This window comes from Neodiprion fabricii, chromosome 6 (assembly GCF_021155785.1).
Source record: "Neodiprion fabricii isolate iyNeoFabr1 chromosome 6, iyNeoFabr1.1, whole genome shotgun sequence".
Lineage (NCBI taxonomy): Eukaryota > Metazoa > Arthropoda > Insecta > Hymenoptera > Diprionidae > Neodiprion > Neodiprion fabricii.
In genome coordinates, this window is record NC_060244.1 from 322,329 (window position 1) to 346,060 (window position 23,732).

The 23,732-nt window shown below is 44.0% G+C and overlaps 1 protein-coding gene and 1 pseudogene across 2 annotated transcripts in view; one reads left to right on the forward strand and one right to left on the reverse strand.

Annotated features, from left to right (window-relative positions):
* The window catches only part of LOC124184829, a 49,647-nt gene extending 29,536 nt beyond the window's left edge, over positions 1–20,111 (forward strand). Inside the window, exons 1-2 of one of the 2 annotated variants that reach the window (XR_006871262.1) lie at positions 18,517–19,183; positions 19,599–20,111. Coding sequence is in view for 1 of the 2 variants with exons in the window: in XM_046574936.1 (XP_046430892.1) it covers positions 19,599–19,687 (89 nt within the window). In the remaining variant the exon portion in view is untranslated. Of the gene's footprint in view, positions 1–18,516; positions 19,184–19,598 lie in introns of those variants that run through there. The other variant, XM_046574936.1, reaches the window with a different exon arrangement.
* Positions 20,112–20,929: 818 nt separating this feature from the next.
* Positions 20,930–23,689, reverse strand: LOC124185886 (annotated as a pseudogene).
* Positions 23,690–23,732: the final 43 nt, after the last annotated feature.

The window sequence follows — 23,732 nt, forward strand, 5'->3', positions numbered from 1 at the left end:
CGGTTCAGGCATCTCTGCAGAGAGAGGAATGGATCGAGAGACGAGAGACGAGAGAGGGGGAGAAATACGAACGTCAAGTGCATACGGTAGGAAAATAACACCAAGTGTCCGATACGATGCTCGTAATGATTTAATATTTCTTGGCGTGAAGATGGGATCGTCACAATATGTTCTCCAAAGTGTATAAAAGTGCTGCCACATTTGTTTTTCTGTTTTTTTTTTTTTTTTTTTCAACCATAAAAACCGATTCTCATATTTATCCGTGCGTAGCCAACAGCAGTATTATTATTATACCCAGTACCAAACCGTATATCGATGATAAATTTAAATTATAATCGTACCGGTAATATATTTAAGTTATAAGCGTGACTCTTATAACTTAAAAGGGTTGCGGAAATAATAATTCCTGAGTCTCAACGACTTGGGTTGATGTAGAAACGATACTAAAACATTATATTAACACCAATTACAAATAATTACATAAATAATAAATAAAATAATTATAACACTTATAGTCACCTAAATCAACAACAATGTCGGTTTTGACGATCGGGATTATAGGCTTAGTTGACAATGAAAAGAATAAGTTTACAATATAATTTACAATATATTTTACTGAGTATCCACTATAACACTAGTGGATGTCTCGAGCGCCTGTCAATCACTCCCCTCTCTCCCGAGGCGATGATTCCGCGATGGTCACTCTTGCTTATCCTTTCCGTAACCCGTTCAGCGTGTTTGTTGTTTTTCAGAGATAAGTTTGAGTAAACAGGCCGCAAACTTACATATATTTCCGGAGAAAAGCGATAAGATCGAAGAAATAGAAAAATATTCAACGTGGTGATAAATTTTACCTCCAGTTTTTTCCACCTGCCTTCGCAGAAAATACCGAGATACGTCTGTAACTTTGCCGCGTTGCATACATTTCTACGTAGCCGGTACCCTTACGCTCGAGGGTAAAATCTTCCAGAAAGCTTTGTATTATATTTCAAAGAAGAAACGAAAAATAACAATGATCCTTTCGGTTGGACGAATTTCTCACTGAAATTACAAGACAAATCGAAAATGAAAAACGCAAATTAACGAACTCACGCTCCGGCAATTTAATTTTCACCGAGCACGTTTCCTTTTTTCAACTTTTCAATTCACCTTTATAGCAACTGAAACTGCATCACCATCAGTCTGTGCAGCTGCAGGCACTAAAGGCGAGGCTCGGCGAGCTTTCGGAAGCCTTGGAACCACTTGAACAAAACTTTCGACAATTTCCTCGAGTTTGGCAGGTTGACGATACTGCGAGAGGGCAGGGTGGAGATATTTTACGGCGGTCCGGAGACGGGGAAAGGCGGGGGGTAATGGGGGTAGGACGGGGCGCATCGTAGCTTTTGTGCCAAACTATGCATGTAATATGCAGGATCATTTTAGCCCCGGCAGGCTGAGCCTCTTGTGTACGTCAAATTACCGCTGCATGCTGCGGCGGTACGAGAATGTTGAGAAGGTTGTTCAAGCCGAGACGAACCTCCGGAACCGCTTAGACTTTCCGACCTTAACGGCTACGAGCACTTCACTCTTCGCGAGCCGTCGAAGAGGCGAAATGCCGAATAAAATAAATCAAACGATCCCAGAAACAGTCAGTCGCATTTTGCAGGCATGTTAATATTCTGCTAACCGAAGTGAGGAATTACCGCTGACCAATCCCTGAAAATTCTCGATCTTGAACATTTCATTTTCAGAATTCTTTTTTTCTCTTCTTTATCGCCGGTAAGTTCAATTCTCTGTGTAAGGAATTTCGTCTCTTGTACAATAAGGGAAAAAAGGGAGCATTGAAATAATAAAAGCTGTGCAGTATCCATTTCCTCCTACGATTTCTCTCCTATTCAGCTTTTTCTTTCTCTTTTTCTATTTGCAAGCACGCTCACACGCTTCATTGGAAAAGCGTTTAGATTTTTGCAACGGTCCATTGCAAACCTCGAGATACTCGAGAGCATCGTGCACGCGGTAGTAAAAGCTTGATAAAATACGGAGTTAAAAAAGCATCAGGGAGTGGAATATTCATTCGAACGGTGACAACGGCCCTCCAAGGGAGTCTCCCTGACTTTTTATCGGCATCAACCAACCGCACGAACAACGGTGCATTGGTTATCATCCGGATTCGCATCCGTGACTTTTGAGCTAGGAAATACATTTCGCCATCCGACGTGACACGGAACTATAAAGTTAACGAGCATGAATGTACGGAAGCTTTTGAGCTTGCGGCACGCATAGTTCTATTCGTTGGTAAGTGTTACGCGAGTGAAAATGTTGTAACATTGTTGAGGAGAACGTTGGTACCTTATCGTCGGCTATGATTTCGGCAAATCAAGTATACTGTAATTATGACGAGAACCGAGATCCGCTAACGTATCGCCAACACTGCAAGCTCGAGGAAAGAATTAGCGCTACGCTTTGCATTTGGCGGTCGCAGTCGCCACGTATAAGGTATTCTAGACTCGGTGCGCTAATTACCCGCATTTGTCATTGTCTTCTAGCCGCTTTCCCACTGATTACTCTCGTCGCTGACGTAAACTTGGAAACGTCACGGCGTCGCGCCAGCTCGCCGGTAATCAAAACCAAACGACTCTGAGCCCCCTCTCGCGGCAGGGCAGAAATTTCGGTTATGCAAATCTTACCAAATGTCACTTTCCACTCGGCGTACACGTATTTCACGAAACACGCGCTCACTCGGCTCGCCTCGCGCCTATTTGCTCCCGGAATACTGGCAGGAATTCATCTGCGAGGGAGAGAAAGAGCGGCGAAATTATTACGCAGCTGGCGAAATTGGAATGGGGAAAACGAAAGCAGGTAACAAACCTGGATAACTTTATTCGTGTAGTGATTAATGATTCAAAAATTTCGTCCACATCGTCGGTTTGTTTTTAATATCTCGACTTTGTTTCCGCTTCAAACCTCATCGGCGATATAAAATGAAATTCAATAAGTGCACCGAGGCGTGATGTAGCGTAGAAAAAATCTGTAAAGAAAAAAGTAACAAAACAGAAGTAAAGCGGAAGAAAAAAAAGATATTAAACAAAAAATAAGAACAGTGCAGCAGCTTAATTAAAACGATAAAGTTCGCCGACGAGTGGGAAAGAAAAACAAACCCACTTCGAACTCTCGCGCGTGCCTTGATTGATGGCTGTGTTCACGGTAGAAAAACAACCCCGGTTACAAGAACAAGGATCAAGGAGCGGTGTTCGGATTAGCCGTGAGTCGAAAAACACAGGAAGCAGAACTGATCGGTGGTCGCTCAACGATGCGCTCGGTTTATTTGCAAGTATCGAACGGAAGATTTATCCAAGTCCAGGAATGTCTTTTTCACCCGTCCCCGCGCCTCTCGTTATTATTCATGAACAATTTCCTCGTACCAGGTAAAACCGAGTCGTTTGTCGCCTCCGCGCCTCGAGCCGTACAGAGAAACCGTGCCTGCTATCATCGCCCCAAATCGTTAAGGCGGGCATAACGCGGCCCGCGATTCAGTCTCGGGACCATATTTCGATATTTCACCACGTTCCAGGAGGTGCTGGAATCCCCTCATCTTCCGCCCTCGTTTCACCGCTTACGCCCTCGCATAAAAGAGGGAAAAACCTAGCTGGCGGGCTGCCGGTGCACCTATAAGTTTATCCGGAGCTCCGGCTCTTTCCTACCGAGAGCCATTATCTATCCTCTCATCGCCGATCGTAAGTTTCGAGATTCGATTTTTATTTTCTCTCTTCTTCTTCTTCTTCTTCTGCCTCTCCTCTCTCCGCTCGAACACGGAGGAACGCATCGATCCCGTTGCTGATTAACTTTAAACTCAAACGCGATCGTGTCAACTCCGAAAACCGCTGCCGCAGCGGTGGATACGCGCATTGGGATAAGTTTTGGCTTATACAAATGTCCCGCTAGGTATGCAGATGACCGGCAACCGTCTAAAGTAAACAAGAACCAATCCCTGAACAAATTAGAATGACAATTGCATCTCCATATACATCTCGTTCGAAATCTGCATACATAGAGTTAAGTCGCTTCTCTCCTGTATGCGCAGTTGGTTATTGTTATCCGCACAGCGCTGATTCTGTTAATTTTGTCGCGACTTAATAACGCACCGAGACGATTCAAATCTCTGAATTCATACGGACGGTGATGCTTGCCTGAACTTGTTTCAAGGCTTATCAGTCGATGCTTTATAAGCTTTTCTCCTGTGTCATTTATTTATTTTGCTGGTACAGAAGTCCGAATCGAACGTGAAGAACTCACGATTAAACCGAATCATTGAACGACTACGCACACCGTACACTGGGATGTAGATGATTTTTTTACACCGATGTAAGTGCACTCATTGAATGTCCGATGCGAAGCAGGCGAGTTTGACTCACAGACTGAGCAAAACTTGAAGAGCAACCGTTCCTCAATTACAGTTTAATTAACTACCGCTTAATACCAGCCGTATCTGTAGCTGGTTTGCAGATTAATATACCGCGAGGCGGAACGCACTCATGGGTGCATTACCGCGTAGTATTGAATAAAGGAGGAAAAAAACATGTATATACACGTACATGTAAATGAAAACGAAAGTCCCGATTGATGCCTTTGAAGTTAATTAACACTTGAAACCGGTATGCTTTTGCAACGTGCGCGGACATACGTATAGGTATGTACATTCAAAGCGTGTCGAGCGCCGTTTCGCAGTTGACGATAACAGTTTGGTAATTATTATTAAACGCGTGTTTATTAACCTCGTTCGTAAATTGCATTATGTATATAATGGTGGAATATTTAATCGGGCGTCGTCACTTTTTATCGGACAATGCGCACGTGTTTCCGTGTACCCGAAAGTGCTGTCAAAATATTCCAATGCATAATAGAGGAGGTGGTATTATACCTGCGTACTAAAGCCATCCGGCCTGGAGAGCCGGGGGCGCTGAATCGCAGTGCAGAAATACGCGCTGCACGTTTGCGAAAATTAATCGTCCCGCGGTGATACGACGCCGGCTATACGGTAATTTCAGGGGACAGAACCCGCGCGTTACACGTACAGGTTGAGGTACGCGGTCAATTAATAAATGACCTCTCGTAAACCGTCCTACACCCTCCTCGGCCCCGTAAAAACTTCATCAAAACGCCGTGCTCGTACCCGCCGAGCCTGTAGTCAAACGGGTTTGACACGGATTCGTGTTTTATTAACGAAAAACGAACACCCTCTATTCACCTGTCCCTGTTGAACTGTCGAAAGCGGGGAAAATCGATGCAAGCCCTCCATCCCGGATATCCGGCATGTCTGGCTAGTTTTTAATGCGTTCTCTATTTATATTTCATCGAACTTCTTTTCCGAATAATATAATATTCCGATGAGTTATAAACGAGTTATGTAGGACTGGCGAGGTTGCAGCAGCTGCGATCAAATTGCACGCATCAGACTCTCTTCGGTTAGACGCCTATCAGCTGCACGGTCCGCTTAAAACTTACTGCAAACTAAAAAATTACGAAATGAAGACTAAGCAAATGCAGCTGCAAAGTTGATCCAGTTAAATTGGGTCAAAGCAATGTACCCAGAATATACCGAAACGAATAAAAATCGACAGATTCGCACGAAAAGAGCTGTATTACCAACAACATGTGGAATCAGCCTGTACGTCTCGAAAAAAAAAATAACTTCAACCGTAACAGGTCGCTAGACACGTCAACTTGGCTAAAAACTGTTAAACGAACTCCCTTTAGCTGCGTAAACCGTGTTCAAGCATGATTATTCCGACAGTAGGGGTCTCCAAACACTACCGATGGAAATACGAGCAGTGGAAAAAGGCAAGTTCGACAAGTTTCAAATACTAGAAACTGAAGTGAAACAGAAAATTGGGCGAATCTGATGAGAGAGAAGAAATAATACTAGTGAAACGCGTGAAGAAATAACAGTGAGATAGCAAGAGTGAGATAACGAGTGGGAAGCTCAGCATCATAAAATGACAGCAGATACTAGAACATGGAAGGAATCAACAGAGAAATGAATTTGTATTATGGTAAAAGAATCGAATCGGCAGTGCATGAGGCATACTGTTAAAAATCAATTTTGCATTGCAGCGAATGAATTTTCGGTGTGGTGTGTGACCGAACTGTGGAAAATAATTTTGCAGTTTCGTGAAATGAATCTGCAGTGTGGCCATACTGCGAAAAATAATTTCGCCGTGTGGCGAAATGAATCCGCAGTGTGGTGAAATTATCCCGACGTGTGTTCGAGCTTTTTCATTTACGTCAAAAACAAGTTACATATACACGTAAGCTGCGTACGATTAATAAATGCTTTGTTTGAAAATATATTCTGATTTGTCAAATATCAGTGTCAAGTGATTCGCGTGGAATTAATAACTTACGGACGAGGTGAGCTACTACTATTCGTCGAAATTCAAGGAAATATACGAGTTTTCAATGGATGAAAGATGCTTGAAAATTGAACGCGTTACAGATATTATTAAATGCTATTCCGATCACAATTCACAGCTTTCCATTCTTCTTTCACGCTAAAAGCGATAATATTTATTTATTTATTTTTTTATATAAATATCACTACATCTCAACTCGGTCATAGGTTCGAAGCCTCTTCTCGTCTCTATACTCTTTTGTCTGAAATGTGCACCCGATACATCCTTAAAAAGGAATAAATCTGGCACTCTTTCCATGCAGTCTCGATGTATTTGTCATTCACCCTCGAGGTTTGCGCCGTGATCTTCACCTGACGATATGAGTCATCCGAGGGTTGACGAGAGGCCTCTTCGAGGGGGATCGGCGCGATTGCTTTCCGCTTTTTCAAAGCTGAGCATCTCGTCGCGTCGCGACGACGCCGAGTGCGGATCGAGCATTCCCACCGGAAGTACACGTAAGCCGAGGTCTTGGCGTGAAATTGAAATTCCTTTTACAGAGGAAGAAGCCAGGTACCTTATCACGTCCATCAACGAGCCTCTTTCTTCTATTCCACACTTTTACGCAGCATGCTTTACCGCTCGGCTATGCCCATCTACGCGAGTATCGTTGAGCAAACTTTTTATCGAGTGTACGATCGAAAAGAATACATCCCATTCGATAACTCTGCAAACCTGTGCACAACGCTGCATTGGAATATTAAAAGTTTCGCTCGGGGAATGAAAAGAGTGCGATGCGGGAAAAGTCGGTCGTTCGAAACACGTCCGGGAAGGACGTTACTCGTAGAATTCGAAGCGACTTGAAACAAGGAACGAATCCCTCTCGCACCAAGCTCACAACTCTCAAAGTCCAATTGTGGCCTCTGTCCAGCTCGCAATTTTAAATTGTCCGTTTTCCAGCGCGAGATATCTCTTCTACGACGAAACAGTATCGATTCCGGAAACGAGTTCAGCACGTGCGGTAAGAGAGTGACAATGAAGCTGTATAAAAAGCTCCAGGCTTATATAATAATAGACGCAATCGTCCCAATCGAAATAAGTACAGGCGAAAATTTTGCAAGCATTTGGTTCACCTGGTGAAAGTGAGAAAAAATTCGGAATCGTTGGTAAAACGCGGAAAAACACTTCGAAGGGTTTCATCTTCGCTAAATGGTACGGAATGCATTCGGTTCGGAATACTGGTACCGTTCAACACGATTCTCGTAATCACCCATACGTGCCTTGGGATATACGGATAACGGTGAAAGACTTTTTCTCAAGGCGCAAAACGCTTCGAGAAATCTTTTCCGAAAATAACCAATGCTCGCTGGTCTAGTCTATAAAAAGAAGATAGAGGGCGTAAACTCTTTGACACCTCAAATCAGGCAGGACGTAAAAACATATCACAGATCGTATATAAAATCTGCTGACAGCGCATATCACGCCAACGTTACCGATGAAAGCTGAAAAGTTTGGGTTAGTTTATACGTGGAAACAGTAGATCAAATAAAATCGACCGAGCATACATGCAGCCTGAAACCTAAAACTAGGAAATGCATCGTAAGTTTGCACTTTCGTATTCGAGCGGTTTGTTTATTTTGACAGTGAAAATTTTCGTCAGTAGTCGTCGAGAATAATTCCTTTTTCACTCGTGTTTTTCCTTTTTTCTCCATCAACCGGATTTCATCTTGGAAGAAGACTCGCGTACATAAATATTTCGTTTCGAGTCGGGTACGCCTCACGCTGCATGAGCTCGCTAGCTCGAAAATGTATTACACAAGTATGGCGTTTCGAATCACGCGACAGCAACGATCGTGCACAATTTACGTCAAGAGTGTAACCTTATCGTACCTACATTCCGCGTCTAAAAATATAAGAGCCACGGGACAGATCTCAGATCCCACCGACCGTGCATTATAAATACGTAATTCCCCTTCCGCCGGGCGTGGATGTTTTCGGTGCTCGTCTCGATAAGGCGAAATTGGAAAGGATTTATTTCTGAACGGGCTTGAATTAATTAACTCCTCTGTTTCCCTCTTTCCCCGAACAGATTTGCGCGTGTAATTGATCCGAACGACACGTTGAGCTGAAACGGAGATTAAATAATAAAACGGATTTCGTCGTGTGAATATAACAGGGATATCGAACGGGACGGTTATAAAAGAGCTTAGGAAACGGTGACTGAGTCTTTTTCCCGGCTTTCGGAAAGGCCGTGACCTTTGGTATTCGCTCAGGTTCCGCATGGGCTAATTCTCACTCAAATTTCTTATGCAAATTATAGAGGTTTTATCAGGCGTTTATTTTCCCCTCCAAATTATTTATACAACTTAGTCGATACAGCCACAGCTCTGCGCAGTAGCTTTTGTACAACTCACGAACAATACAATAGAAGCCGAGCCGACGATCAAGATCATTCCTCGCCGAACATAGGACTGTATATCATAGATAAGGTCGGCCCGACATGAGTTGGTACCTCGGCCTTTGCCGCCACCTTTCTCCTTTCTTTTTTTGTTCGTCGTTTTTTTTTTTTTTTTTTCTTTTTTCAATTAAATTTACGATATCACAGGTGTTCGTTCCCGACTCGCTTATGGGTAAGATAGGAGCCGCAGAACCCCGGGCTACCGTATTTTTACTCGGCAGGTTGGATATCTTGGTCTGGATAGTGTCTAGATACAATAATTGTACAGGATTGGTAACTATCACCGGGATAAATAGGATATATTTTTAAAACCAAAGCTTGAAAATAAGATTTAGTGGAATTATGATGAAACAGATGGTCGGGAGAGTTGGAACGTCGCGGTCACGTATACGCTCTGAAAAAACCACCGGTAAAACGTGTTCATGCTCGTACTGTATATCATCACGTTTTTTTCCCGTTCGCGTCATCACACGCTCGATTAAATTCCAACGGATTAAAATACCTGGAAAGCATGTTATACCTAACCCGTATTCAGTCCGAGGTGATATTATGAGTTTCTATAACCGTCACGTTCGCAAATCATAACGGCAAAATGAAAATAAAGGTTAAAAATACCAAGAACTGTCAATCGAATTATCAAATACGCAGCCATCAAATCTATGCCAGGTAATGGGATCACTTTGGTTGATTAGCAAGTGTTAGCCTCCCGGAATTCCTGAATTCCTGAATTCCTAACTCCGCGAATCCGACAGACTCTCGAGCCCTTCACCTACGCTTACCTGCATCGGTAAAGTTACAGCCTGAAGCCTGCGAGCTTTCGGCAAAGTGGAAGCTTCCGTGAGTCTAGCAGAGAGTGCGGGAGCCGCACAGGATACACGTTTGCTCGAAAGCTATCCCTGGTGAATTCGGTGCGGGTGAGTATCGTGTGACGGATTCCCTCAAGATCGATTCCCTCTCAAGCGCAGCCTCCGTGTTACCTCCGCTTTCCTCCGGTTTCCTACCAATATTATACGCCCTCGCGATTGCCGATGAAATTTCGAAGTGCTAGGGAATCATCAAGCAGGACACGACTCGGATCCCACCGTGATTCTTGGTAATTATTCTCGATCTTTTGCGGTGAGACGAGGTCCTGGAGGTTCGGGAATCATCAGCCTTGCCGAACGTGTCGAGCAGCCGAATGGCAAATCAGCCGCAGGGGTAGAAATGGCCACCAAAGGAAAAGCCCGCGGATTTTGCCTCGACGTTTCAAGGACCTCTTCGATGTTAATACCTGCTCTGAGGTCGGGTATTAATTTAAAATAACTAATCTGGAGACTGCACGTTCCCGTCTGACCTTTACCTGCAACATCTGCCGCTTTTACCCTTGTTCCCAACTCCGCGAGAAGTTTGACATCCCACAGGGTCAGTTCGTGTCTCGCGTCCTTTACGTGGATGTAATATTTATTGCGTGGACAAGCAATTGGCGGAACAGGAATAAGAGGGACTGACCAAAGTTCAACGACAGTTGGAATGATTTCGGCGTTTTGTGATCATAATTTAATGTCGCTCTCGATTCTGGCTGAATCCGTTCCCGCAAATGCATTTTCTATAATTCTGTTTTATTCTTTCAACGAATACGTGTGAAAAAGTATCGTGAATAGTTTTACTTCTGTAGGGAGTATGATTCGTGTAAATTGAATTTTTGTAAAAGGTATTCCGGCTTGAATATCATTCGAACGACAAGTAGGTATAATCGTCCAGCAAATATGACGATTGATTATGATTATTATCTTCGTTGATATTCAATCCATTTCACCCGTTCCTCCAGCTAGCCAACACCTGATATTAAGAGCAAGAATTACGCGAGAAAATGAAGTTTGGCGTTTTGTTTCCCTTGCGAATAGGATGATGAAGGAAAAGGCGAGCCGTGTGCAATCAGACACCCCTCCCCTGCAAACAATTCATTCTTTCATTTCATTTCATTCCTTTCCAGGGTATAGTTCACGGCCAACGCCGACGCCTCCGTCCTTGCGTTCAGAAGTTCCACTCGCCGGCGAAGATTAAAACGGTCGGGATAATGAGAAGTTTTACTCGGCTCGTACACGTACATACGTATACCTCCCTCCCGTTGCACCGTATTTCATAAGCACGTCCCGTATTTTATTACCCAACACTACATCATTCCGGTAGAATTCACCCTCCTGCGACTGTTTTCTGTTATGATTATTGCCATAGCGAAGCCACGGATAATTGAGCCAGGGATATCCGGTTCCCGAGATTCTGAGGAAGTGCAGCGTACGAACTTCGCCGTAAGGCAATCTGCTCCCTCTTTCCCCTCCAGCTATTATTCTCGGGTCGAGAGACGGCTAACGAGAAAACTGGAATACGTTGCGGCTCTGGATAGCGAAGAAAAACTATCTAAGAGTGCCCAGGGGGGCTTCTTGCTCCCGATAACCCGCTAAACTATTACGATAGTCACGCTATCGCCTAGGTTTGATAGGCTCCGGAGTCTGAGAGGCAGTGCTTGCTGAGACCTCGGAATCGCCGGTTATCTCTTATCGAAAGAAGAGAGAACAAGGGGGGGGGGGGGGGAGTGGGAGCGAGAGGTAGAAAGAAGAAGCGCTAGTAATTGACATACCTACTAGATTTATCCTCCGTACAGAGAAGCCAGAAGCTTCGATTAACCAACAGCTGTTACAAAAACGTAGACGTACATTTGGGAGTTTTTGCCAGGCGTAACGCAAGGTAATAGAGGTTGAATAGCGTTGTAAAAGCCGAGTTTGAGAGAAACGGGAAGAACGATTAATCTGTGACAAGTTTTTATCAGGGAATCTGTCGCTGGCGTAAAATTACATCTGGGAGTTGACAATGGTTGTTTGGCGTAACAGCATTTGGAGTCGGTTCTGTGGATAACAGCCAGGACGTGTGAAAGACGAGGACTTGGTAGTTGCGGGTTATACACAGTTCGAAAATTATGGAGCAAAGAAGACGGACCTCGCATGCGTCCGTTCCAAACGGGAAGCTGGATGAAAATTTCTCGCAGCGGGGAATTCCTCCATTTCCGGCGTATTTGCGTTCGACGGCTGCTTGGGCGCGGGGAGGAAGATCCACCGGCGGTGTTTCCGCAGGCGAAAGTAAGTTGTTTCGCCTTATCGCCGCCCGGCAAGAGGCATCTCGCACCCCGTGCGGTAACGTAAAATAAACATATACCTACCTTTGCATACATTGAGTTTGCAGAATCGATCCTCGGCCTCGTTCCCTGAATTTTTTCTTCACTCCCCGACGCGCTTGCCGTTGTCGCGAAAAGAGCGACGTTGCACTCTATCTCTCATCGCTCCATAATCTCCGGTACCCATAAATCGACTGCGGAACGATAGCTCGCCTTTAATGATTGTCATTATCCCGGTTCGATGCGCCGGCACGCCGCTTCGCTGAGTAATATTACGGCAACGTGATAAAATATCACATTGTCCGTCTGACAGGCTACACCCTACAACGCTATTAACCCGATCCTCCGACCGTCGCGACGCCTTTGCGTACGTGGACCCGTATTCCCTGTGTCAACTTGACTGCAGTATCGATGCACAGGCGGGCAAGGAGAAAGCTCGATCATACGTCGCTGCTTCGTATACCTTGCGTTAAGGTGATGCGGTACTCCTATTTCGGTAACAAAAATTGTCATCCAAATTTCTCCGAGACGACTGATGTTTCGGACAAAAGGCGAGAACCGTCAACTGCGGAATTGTTAGGCACGGCTTGCTATTCATTGGCGAAAGATTAATTGTACCAACGATACAAAAAACAAAAATATCCCGACATGTACGTAAGTCCGTAATGTGTGTACATAAAAATAAATAAAAAATATTACAATAATGGGTAGCGACCTGTGAATATTTTTTGGTGACACTTTAGGAACAAAAAGTAAAATAAAATAAAGCTGAAAACTGAACCACCCTATTAAAATATCCGTCTGCATTTCACACCGATTGATAATAACCCAGCACATGCATCTTTCGGCACCACGCGACGCGACGGTCCCGGGTCGGAAGGGACGATACCGAGGGACAGGTTACTCGCTGACGAAGCTAATACGGAAGACGATAAACTCGCGTTGAAATATCCGTTTGATAGGTCTTGGACGAGGTTTGGCCCGGCGTTGGATGCCCAGACGGGGTGCAATCAGCGGCAACAATGCGTCGGAAACGACTGAAGCCAGGGCTGCGTGTGTTCGCGGTGGCTTAACGACCAAACTACGCCAGCATGCATCGCGCAAAAAGCTCGCACCACTTTCACGGCGAACAGAATCCCGTTGGACGCCGCCAGTAGCGCAGGGGGCCGGGGAAACCGGGAGGCAATTTACAATTATAACCGCATGTAGCATTCGTGACGAATTTCTGTGACGGCCCCCGCATTTTCTCGGAACCGCTCTACCGGGTGCGAGGTGTTGACTTCCCGGCGTTCTCAACGTCCTCTCCTCCGTACAGCGGCGACCCAACCATAAGCACCACAATGGCTGCGCCCTCGCGGCACGAATCGACGCCGCCGCCGCCTCCGGTGGCAGTGCAAGGTTGGCTTCTGATCGGCGTAAACCTCGCTGCCCTTTCGTGATTACGATTCATTGAACGCGAGACCCGCGCACCGCGGCTGAGTGTAAACATGCATATGCATACCTCAGTTAATTGCCGAACAAATATAGTCCAGGCTTATCGCACGATGCTGCAGAGCTACCTCAACGCCGGCACACGTCCCTCATCACCGAGCCGTGACGTAGGCATCATAGTTGCGAATCAGGAAGTATGCTGGCGCACGGCTATCAAAAATCTTCGCAATCGTCATTTTCATAACCTGCGAAATGTATTAGTTTTATCATAAAATCGGAATACCCGTGGTATAAAGAACTTTCGATTCTGTTGGTATCATTGTTTGAAGTCTTCACCTGAATTCGGAATTCCGAGCCGAATTTCACTTCTGGTGAATACAGTGTATACAATACGTGTACAATGCGAACCCGGGACCGAAGCCAAGAAGATTATTAGATCTGCGGTAGGTATATAACTTGTGTAATTCATGAGTTGACAACCGAAAATTTTGGCAACGCTGAAAATCCCTGAACTCGCCCGGTTCATTGTGTACGTGTATACAATAAATATTATTATATATATATATATATATATATATCATATATATTACTTGTATAGGCTTCGTTCTACTTATTCAGCCGCAGCCGACAAAGTGGAAGTGCAAATACACACACCGCGCTTGAAAGAGGCAACAATTTCTTGTCTAGCCGGTTGTTTGCCTCAACTTCGGGCCAGCACACAATTCCCAGGACGGAGACCTTCCGACCAATTTTACAAATTCTTACCGCTTGCCGCGTCACGTGCCGCTCAAAGTAGCTTGATGTACCTACACATTCCCGCAGTACTTGTATAAATTTCAATCCCGGTTGTTAGTACCGTACTGTTGCAATGTTCTGACTCGAGCATTCGAAATTGCACTTCGTCACTCGCCACAATTATGTATTCTTGTGTCATAACTCAGTCTATCGAACAGTCTTCTCGTACTCATCGTCAGTCTAGGTATTTTAACTTCCAGACTAGTAGTGAGTGTCAGTCATTGGGCGGCCACAATGCGAATCCTGTGTTGTATGATCGACACTCGGTATGCCGCCATTTCTGACAAAACTTAAAATTAGAATCATCGTTTCGTACTTGCTAAAAATGTGCATGGGAACATTTCCAAACGATACAATGCAAATTCAAGCTGTTGCTCGCATCCATTGGTAACTACTTATTGCAAAGTTGATCGACAACCAATCGTTTTGGAATACTGGGATGAAATTATTGCAGTCCACGCGCTCGTCGTTCAAATTATTATTAGCTATTCGAAATCGTGATACGGCCCATGAAAAATCAGATCATAGTTATTGATTCGAGCAGCTCGAATGTAAGCTTTTGTCCACCTGTCAGTTGAAAGGTGAAGTTTGAAAGTTGTATCAGACAGTGAGTATCACATACGCCGCGAGGAGAATACAAATTTATACACACACGTGTGTATACGACTGAAGATATCGTCGGTGGAATTTTATGAATTCGGCAACAGGTTCGGCGGCGTTGCGAGGCAGAACCGGGCCCCCATTGTAGCCGAGGGAAGAAAGGAGGACGCGAAGGTTCTTTCACACACATATTGACACTTAGTTCCCTCGCGTGACAAGATCTGTATTAGCCATTTGTCGCGTATGCGTGTGCGGGCCTGCAGGTACGGTACGGCTCTATCTGCGTTACAGATCTTGTCTGAATACGGGCGAGAGGAAATCACGGACAAAAGAGACAATGGCGTCTCGCCCAGGCCGCGACGCAAACTCGAGAGCCCCGGTACAGATTCGGCCATGTAGGCAGGGAGAGCATCGCGAGACCCCTTTATCTGCCCCGGTGATAAAATATACATAACAACGTACACACTGTGTGTTTGCAGTGTACGTATACGTTATAATCCGCGAGCACGGAGTGCCATGTATCGCCATCTGGCGTTGGTAATAATCTTACCGACGATACGTTATTCATAATGTTACTAACAACGCGTAACTCCTGTCCTAGTTCAAGTCGTGGATACAAATGGCTTCGCGATGGTACCATGCACCTGCAACCCTTGCTGCAGATTATCCCGCTGCTGTCCGGATTCGAAAAATCGTATTGACCACCACTCGAGACTTCTGACCGTCGTAATCTCTGTATTTAGCCAAACGCGACAAGGGTCGGACCCTCCGACATTCGAAGAAAAGCGTCCTCGATCCCCTCTCATTTCTGAAATTACACACCCTTCGTTTTGTGCCCGCATTCGCTGTGTCGAACACGTGAAATGGATGAAAAGAGAACTTGTGTCTACAAGTTGGATATGTTGCCCCGCGGTGCGTGTTGATCGGTAATTCTCGTTTCTATTATCGCTGCCTGCGAAAGGAGAGTTCCTTGACTGTTTTGCGCCGAGACCGGTAAACGCGTGCAATATTGCAGGTCGCGTGATCTCTGACTTTGGTACTCGAGGTTCTCCGATCGAGTACAATGGCAAGGCGTGCCCGGAGGCGCTGTTAATCGGACGGTGAATGGAAAAGGGGTGGTGGGCGCAGCCTGCCTTTGCAGTCGGGTAAATAACTACAGCCTCTTACGACTCTTCCGGGATTCATTCGTTTGTTTTCTTTAGCACGGGACCAGCATCAACAGTCCCTGGGGACCATTCGTCAGTTTAATAATTGAACAGATCGGGAAGCTCCTGCAGTGCAACGGGACTCGGTGTAGCTAAGCCCGGATGATCACGAGCCACCTAATTGAACCATAGGTAATGAAAGATTCAATCGCATTCCCTGAAATAGAAACGTCTTCTTCGATAATTAAACAGCAAATAAGACAAGGGCTCGGGAAATTAACACCAGCACTTCGTTAACGCTTTCCTACAATGCTTTGGTTGTGGAACGAGTGAAGCAGAACTCGGTGTTGTTACGTCGTTTTGTAAACCAAAGCAAGCGAATGAAAATGAACGCAAACCAGGGCGAGAACCACCCTTAACTTCCAGGTACCGCAGTTTGACGGTAAAGATTTATTGGAAGAATCAAGGGAGACGGAAGCAGGTAACTCATCTCCATAATTTACATCGTGCGCCTTGGGAAGGTTGGTGCATCCGTATCTGTAAAGGGAGATTTGAAGGAGAATAAGACGAGGCGCATCATCGAGTCAACCGATGGCCGTGATAGGTCAGCGGGGTTATTCGAACGTGGCATGTAGGGAGAACGTGTATAGAAAAAGCGAAATAAGTGTACCATCCGTAAAATGAATCGGTAAAACGAAGCGGAAACGAGAAAGCTGTTGCTCCGCACTAGAAGCGTATCTGGATATCTTGATCATGTGAGCTGGAAATTGAATTTCCGGAAAGGACAAGTTGGATAGGGACGACATGTATTTGATAATTTTGAGTTGCGAAAATCTTTTGGCAGGCAGGGCGAGGGTTGTGGCAAAACAGGGAGGGGCGTCTTCTTGCCAGACCCTGCAGATGCTTGCCCGCAAACTTTCCTTACGGTTGGCCAACTATAAATCTTCATCCTCGGACAAGACTTGAAAACTTACCGAGTTGAAAACTCATTTCATTAATGCGCTCACCCTCCCGCGTCTACGGAGCTCTTTCTCGTTCGTTCGTTCGTTCGTTCGTTCGTTCGTTCGTTCGTTACGAATTCAAAGTCACTGTAGGGATGAGCAACGGTTCAGCTGATTGTAAGGTATGAGAAAAAATGTTTAGTTTTCTTCCTTCCCTCTCGGTTCTTTCCCCCGGACGATTCGTGACCCTCGTACAAAATGCCAACCCTCGAATCGCATATTCACATTTAATTTCCTATCCCTGATGCAGAATGAGATATTTGTCATGCGAACATGTGCGTTTCAATTCTTTCAGATAGGCGTTGCTCTGTCCTGGTGGCGGGTCGTTCCGATTAAATAATTACAACGCAGACGACCGCTTATGCGCAATGTATGTATCCTGAATGATGCAGCAGATCCCTCGGAATTGAAACTTGATTGCCACGGTACTTGTTTCTGCGTTGGTGCGGGCTGTTGCAGCCCGGTGGAATTTGCGGTTTCGTTTGGATCGCATCAAAGCCTACCGTAGTCTCCTGCAAACTGCAGGAACTGGGAAACAGGTGGGGGTAATCGATATTCGTTGAATTCAACGATTTGCTGACCTCGCGCCACGTCTCACGCTCTATTCTGCACCCTCCCCTTCAGGGCCAGGAATATTTAATAGAACTCAGGACGTGACACGGGTCTGGAAAAATATGGAAGCCAATGTCTTCTACCTTCGGTTGTCGATACTCCAAGTTTTATTCTGGTTTACGGCAATAAGTTGAGCCTTGAATAATATTTGTTCGAGTATGGTGCGTGAAGGTGGATGGAAAAAGTTTCTCCAAAGTGTTTTATACCGTTCTGTGGAAAGTAATTGGAGATACGTTCGATAAAACGGACCTACCTATAAAATTCTGATCAATGTCCACCGCCGTATACTGCAAGGCATTCGAATCACAAGTTATACAGCCAAGAGTGCGTTATACAGGCGGGGATAAGGGTGGGCATGCGCAGAGGATGTTCTCGCAAGCAATTTTGGTGGCGGCACTTCAGGTGTCAAGTTGCTATTTGTAATCAAAGCATTTCGCAAAGTGGAAGACGCGCTGAAAGCATCCGAACCACGGCGTTACACAACCCGGGGCGGTTGTTTGCGTCAAACGAATTCCGCCCGCTCCAGAGGATTCTTTTCTCGCGGCGCGATGCCGCTGCGAAAAGACAAGGGGTCGAGACCAGATGTTAGATGAAACGTTTTGCTCGCGGTGTGCGAGCCCAAGGCTCATGCTGATAAGTGGTGCCGTACAAGGGAAAGGAAAACACGGCTCGAATCACGTGGAAATAAAACGAGAAGAGGAAATGGTATAGAAAACGAGATATACCTGTATACCTATATACCTATATACCTGTATATACAAGGGATAAGGGGTGAAAAATGAAAATCGGAGAAGAACTTCGACCTGTGGGTGGAAAAATAACCGAAATGATCCCCGCACGCAATTATACCTACATCAGTGATCGTTAGCTACCCATACCGCGATATTTCAGCGCTTGTAAAAGTGCAGGTACAAATCCGCGGGGTGGAGGGAGAATGATTTTTCAAAATAACAACACGAATTCTTTCAGCCGTATATAGCAGCATAGGCCAGGGCGCGAAGTGGAAAACCTTACAAGCCGATTTCCACTAAAAGGATCCGCTCGATCTCGCTTGAGGAAAAATATTTGCTCAGGCGCTTTATAGTGCGGGTCTATTATTGAGTAGGTGGGCATAAAGCTCGAGGATTTGCTGGCACAGGTTGAATAGGACGAAGAGAGCTGAGGGTTCTTCGATGTAAAACAATAATTTGCGTCTCGCGTTATTGCGAGTCAATATTGTGCTTCGGTTCTTGAGGAGTGCGTCTAGTCTGCGAAGGCAGTGGTCGGTTCGCCAGGAGCTTATCTTGGTTGCTGGAGGCTTACGTTTAATACAAATTGATATAACGTGGCCGGGGCCTTTCGCTACTGTTCGGACCGACGCACAGACCCCAAACTGACAAATAGAGGAGAACCTGCGAAAGCTTATGATCCATTTAGTTCAAATGCCTATGAGCCAGTTTGTTACCACCCTACAGTACACCCGGTCTCGTTTGACCGACAGTTAATTCACCCCAAAGACAAACGCGCTTTGTGCCAGGGATGACGGTGAAGAGGAAAAGCTGATGATTCTCTCTAACACTACGCCCAGATGCCCGAGCATCGCATCGCCGCTGAAACGGCCCTTCTACGATTTCACCATGTTCGGAAAGGTGAGCATTTTTCGAATCAATTTTACCAAGTGGCCAATGGCTGAGTGATCGGTCCATTGAAAAAGTAGATATGCGTGAGGAACTCAACTGTAATTTACTAATTTACAATTTTTGGGTCAGGGTACAGGATATTGAAAAGTGATTAAATGAGCGTGAAAATTATTTTAATTGACACTAGTATGATGGTTTAAGCATCTTTTTTTGTCTGCGTGCGTCAAGTAATCGTTTCTACGACAGTACAGAAAACTGCACTTCTATTACCTAGTACTGAAAAGTGCAGTCTTTTGTACTCTGATGTGAAAAAAAAAAATTTTGCAAATGACACTTTTCTTAAGTAAGGTATCGTGAGCATTTGTAGCCACTAATTGTAAGATAAACTGATAAGGAGTTCGATTTTTTCTTTTATTTATCATAGATCCGGGTCATTTGGCCATCAAGTCGAGACTTCTGGCCGTCATCGTGCAGAACAAGAAACTTACATCATTGTACAGACGCGCAATGTAGAAAAAAATGACAAAATACTAAAAAATAAAGAAGGTTACTGGGCGGGTGCTGGACGCGGGCAATCGTCCCGTCCTTAACCGGGTGCTTACCGTCAACGGGTTGGACAAACATTTTGATAAAGTACTTATAACGGGTGCTGACCGGGTGCTTGTTGAGCAATTATTTCATTAAACTTTCTAGCCGAATGCCAGCCGAGAGCTGATTGGGCATTATTTTACTCGAAGCCTATAGGCTTGGAATTTTGATAAATCAGCATTAATTAATATTAATTCAATATTCACGGGATCATCCCAGTGTAACGGGTCGAAAAATAGCTGATTTTCACGATCTTTTCTTTCATGTTTAAAATACGCTAACCAGTCTGATTTTTTTGTATCTCTAATTTTTTTCAGACCCCCACCATTTTGTCAATTTTAATTAAAAAAAAACTTCCATAGCAAGGTAGCGGCTTCATACTGATTGATAATCTCTTTTTAAATTTTGTTTCAGATAATTTTGCGGCCACCACTTTATGAGATAAATTTATATTAAAAAAAAAAAATGCAATGTTTAAAAATTCATTTTTTGTTCTTCAGGAGTGGCCCGATCCGACATAAAAAAATTAGATTCATTAACGTATATTAACCATCGAAAACAAATTGCGAAAATCAGCTATTTTTCGACCGGTTACGATAGGATGATCCCTTAAGTCGGTTATAAAAATCCAGCATTAGATTGAAAGCATGGAAGCAAATTAATTATATTTCGTTGGAGGCCATCAGATTGCATTAGAATCATCCAGTAATAACTATATGTATTGAAACCAATTCCTGGTCATGCCTATTCTATACTTATGTTGAAATAACCGACAGCTTTGAATAATAGGCGTGAACTAGTCCCCCCTTTTTTTACTGGTTCCAAACGTAGCCGCATTGATCAAAATTATTATTGGGTGACGCTTATGTAACGACATATTGCAACTTGAGCGATACGGGTGACATTGTTTGTTATGCTTTTCGCATAGTAGACCTTACTAAAGACGCTAGTTGGACAATTAGCATTTCCATTTTATCAAGAGCTGTCACCAGTTTATCATAAAACTAGTCCTGCTTTTCAAGTTGCTTATGAAAATTAAATAAATTATTCATATACATCTACACATCTTGTTCCAGACGTGATAGAGGAAAGGTAATTTGTTTGTCGGATGTAGGGATGTCAAGAATATTGAGAATGACTTCAGACGAGATGCAATGTATTTTTTTGAAAAAAATAGTTTTATTAAATTTCTCTCCATTCGGGACGAACCTGAAACGCAGGGTACATGTACTCATAGTTGACTCATCGTGCCATGTCTTACAATACTTCGCCGACCGGTCGTATCGTCAATTCCGTAATCTGAAAAGTTTATAGAATTGATCAAATTTCAACAAGATTGTGACACAGTTGAACACGGAGATTAAGGGAGCTTTCCAGTGTGACAGCCCCAAAAATCGCTGTTTTTCGCGATTTTTTTTTTTAAAGAAAAAATAGTCTAATCGGTCTGGTTTTTTTTTTGTATATTAATTGGGTATTGAAGAATACAAAACAATTTTTTAAAGATCGATTTATTTATTAATTAATATCTATAAAAATGATGAAACAATTGTTGCAGAAAATGCACTCGGATGTGGTGTCCACGTTGGGGGTCACAATTTTGATCTGAAACAAAAAACACAAAAAGATTATTGATCGGTATATAATTGGCTTTCGTGCTATGGAGGCTTTTTTCTTTTTTTTTTTTTTTGCAAAAATGGCGCCGGTTTGAAAAAAAAGTATCGATTTTAGCATTTTTTTTGGCAGTTTTTTTTACAAAAAAATAGGAAGATGTCAAAAAAAAAAAAAAGCTTCCATAGCACGATAAACAATGACGTTAAGAATATTGTGTAAAAAATTCAACTCGATAGCTTTAAAACTCTGCCCTCCAAGTTGGACACCGTTTTGAAAAATGCTGTTTCGAGAAAAACGCGTTCAAAGTTTCAAGTGAGGAAATTTTAGGTAAATCGTTTACTTACGGTTAATCAGCGATGCCAGGTCCGTACAATATCCCTTCTGCTTCTTCGAAAAGATCGTGCTCAATGGATTGTTCAGTCCGACGAGCTGTCCTCGCCTCTTTGCTATCCAGGGACGCCCGGCGGTTTGCTTGGATGATGCGCGCATTCTTGTACTTAGCGGCGAAATGTGCGGCGCTCGGCCCTATCGTGCATCCCATCGTCTTCACAATTTTTAAAATTGGGTCGTAACCCTCATTGAAGGTGCACACAGCACACTGCGTAGCGATTTCTACTATCTGCTTGCGCAGAATACGTGCTTTGGGGCTAGTTGCCACACACAGTGATTGATTGATTTTCAAGAATTTAGCACGCCATCCGCTTTTTTTTTGAAAATTGAGTGCGACAAGAAAATAAGTCGCGCGACTAATTTACGGCTAATTAACGGCAAATTATGCAATAGTCTGAATTCACATTTTCGACAATTGGCGAGCCAAGTTCATGTACGTGCAGGTAGGAACGAGACAATAGAAATAACAGTCGCACGGGCAGACGGCCGACGCGGCAGCTGTAGCGCTCCGTTGCCTTCTTCCAAAAAAATGCTGTACAGTAACCGAAATAATCTGAATTTCGGCATGAAAATTTCAGGGAATATTCGGAAGAGTGTATACTATTCGATAAAGCAAAAAAAAAAAAATCGATTTTTTGAAAATTTCACACTGGAAAGCTCCCTTAAACGAGCTTGGCTTGACACTATAATAAACGGTGAAACTAAACAAACATGCAGTCTGTTGTGCAGCGTGTAAAACGTGAAGTTTGAAAATATAAAGTGTATTTTATAGGAACAAGCGAGGATGAAGAACGTTGGAAATTGTCACCTGAACATGTTCCGGGGTCCCCAATACGTATACAACTCCCGCAGCTATATTTTCCGGCTCAAGACACGGACATTTGGTGAAATAATCTTCGGAGGCAGGGAGACCTGCTGCCCGAACGATGTCCGTCTTGACAACTCCAGGACTGATGCTCTGAAGAAATAATTAAATGACCATGAGTCAAGCCTCACTCCAATTTTCACAACCGTGGTAAGTCTTTCTAGTAAAAGAGCTACCGTTAAGAATTGCTCCCTGATACTAAAATCTTCTCACCGTAATTTTAATCTTGCTACCAACAGCCACGAGATCCCGTCTTACCGTTTCCGTCATGACAGTAATTGCATATTTTGTGGTTGAATACAGACTGCTAGGGTTCTCAAAAGAGAGCCAATGTCCTAATACGCTGTGGGAGAACAAAAACATCGTCAATTTACTTTTGGTACTCGTCTGTTATCACTCTTTTATTTACAGAGATGAATCTCACAGGATTGATCGTTCACCTGTTGATATTGATGATGTGACCCGCTATGTTTCGCCTTTGCATTGAAGCCACGGTTTCTTTCACACCGACGGCAGACGCCATGACATTTAGGTCGAGTATCTTTCAAAATCCCTCAATATCGTCATCTAAAGCAAACAACGATAAATCAATGAGAAGAAATGAGCGACATGTACATGCTTAGATCTCTGTAGTTATTTGCACAGGTCAAAAGTAAAAAAAAATTTGCTCAATTCTTATTGCTCACCAATGAATCGCTTAGGAGTTCAAAGACCAGCGTTGTTAACGAGGACGTGGACACCTCCAAATTTTGTATCAACCCATTTAAAAACGCCCTGGAATTCTTTCGTGTTGGTAATATCACACTGCTTTGGATAAAACTTTCCTTTAGCTCCCTCGAGCCGTTTTTCCAGTGCTTTCAAGTTCTCCAATCGCCTGCCAAGTCCAACGACCAATAAACCCTCCTTGACGAGAGCTTCGGCGATTTTTTCACCTATTCCCGCACTGGCACCGGTCACGATTGCAGCCTTACCGACCCAACGATCCATGTTTTCAGAGTGAGTTGAATTGCGATCGACCGTGCGCGCCTACATATTTATATATAACATACCGAGGAGTGTTCGATGTATCATGTGTCGTAATGTACCTACTATATTTTTAGAAGG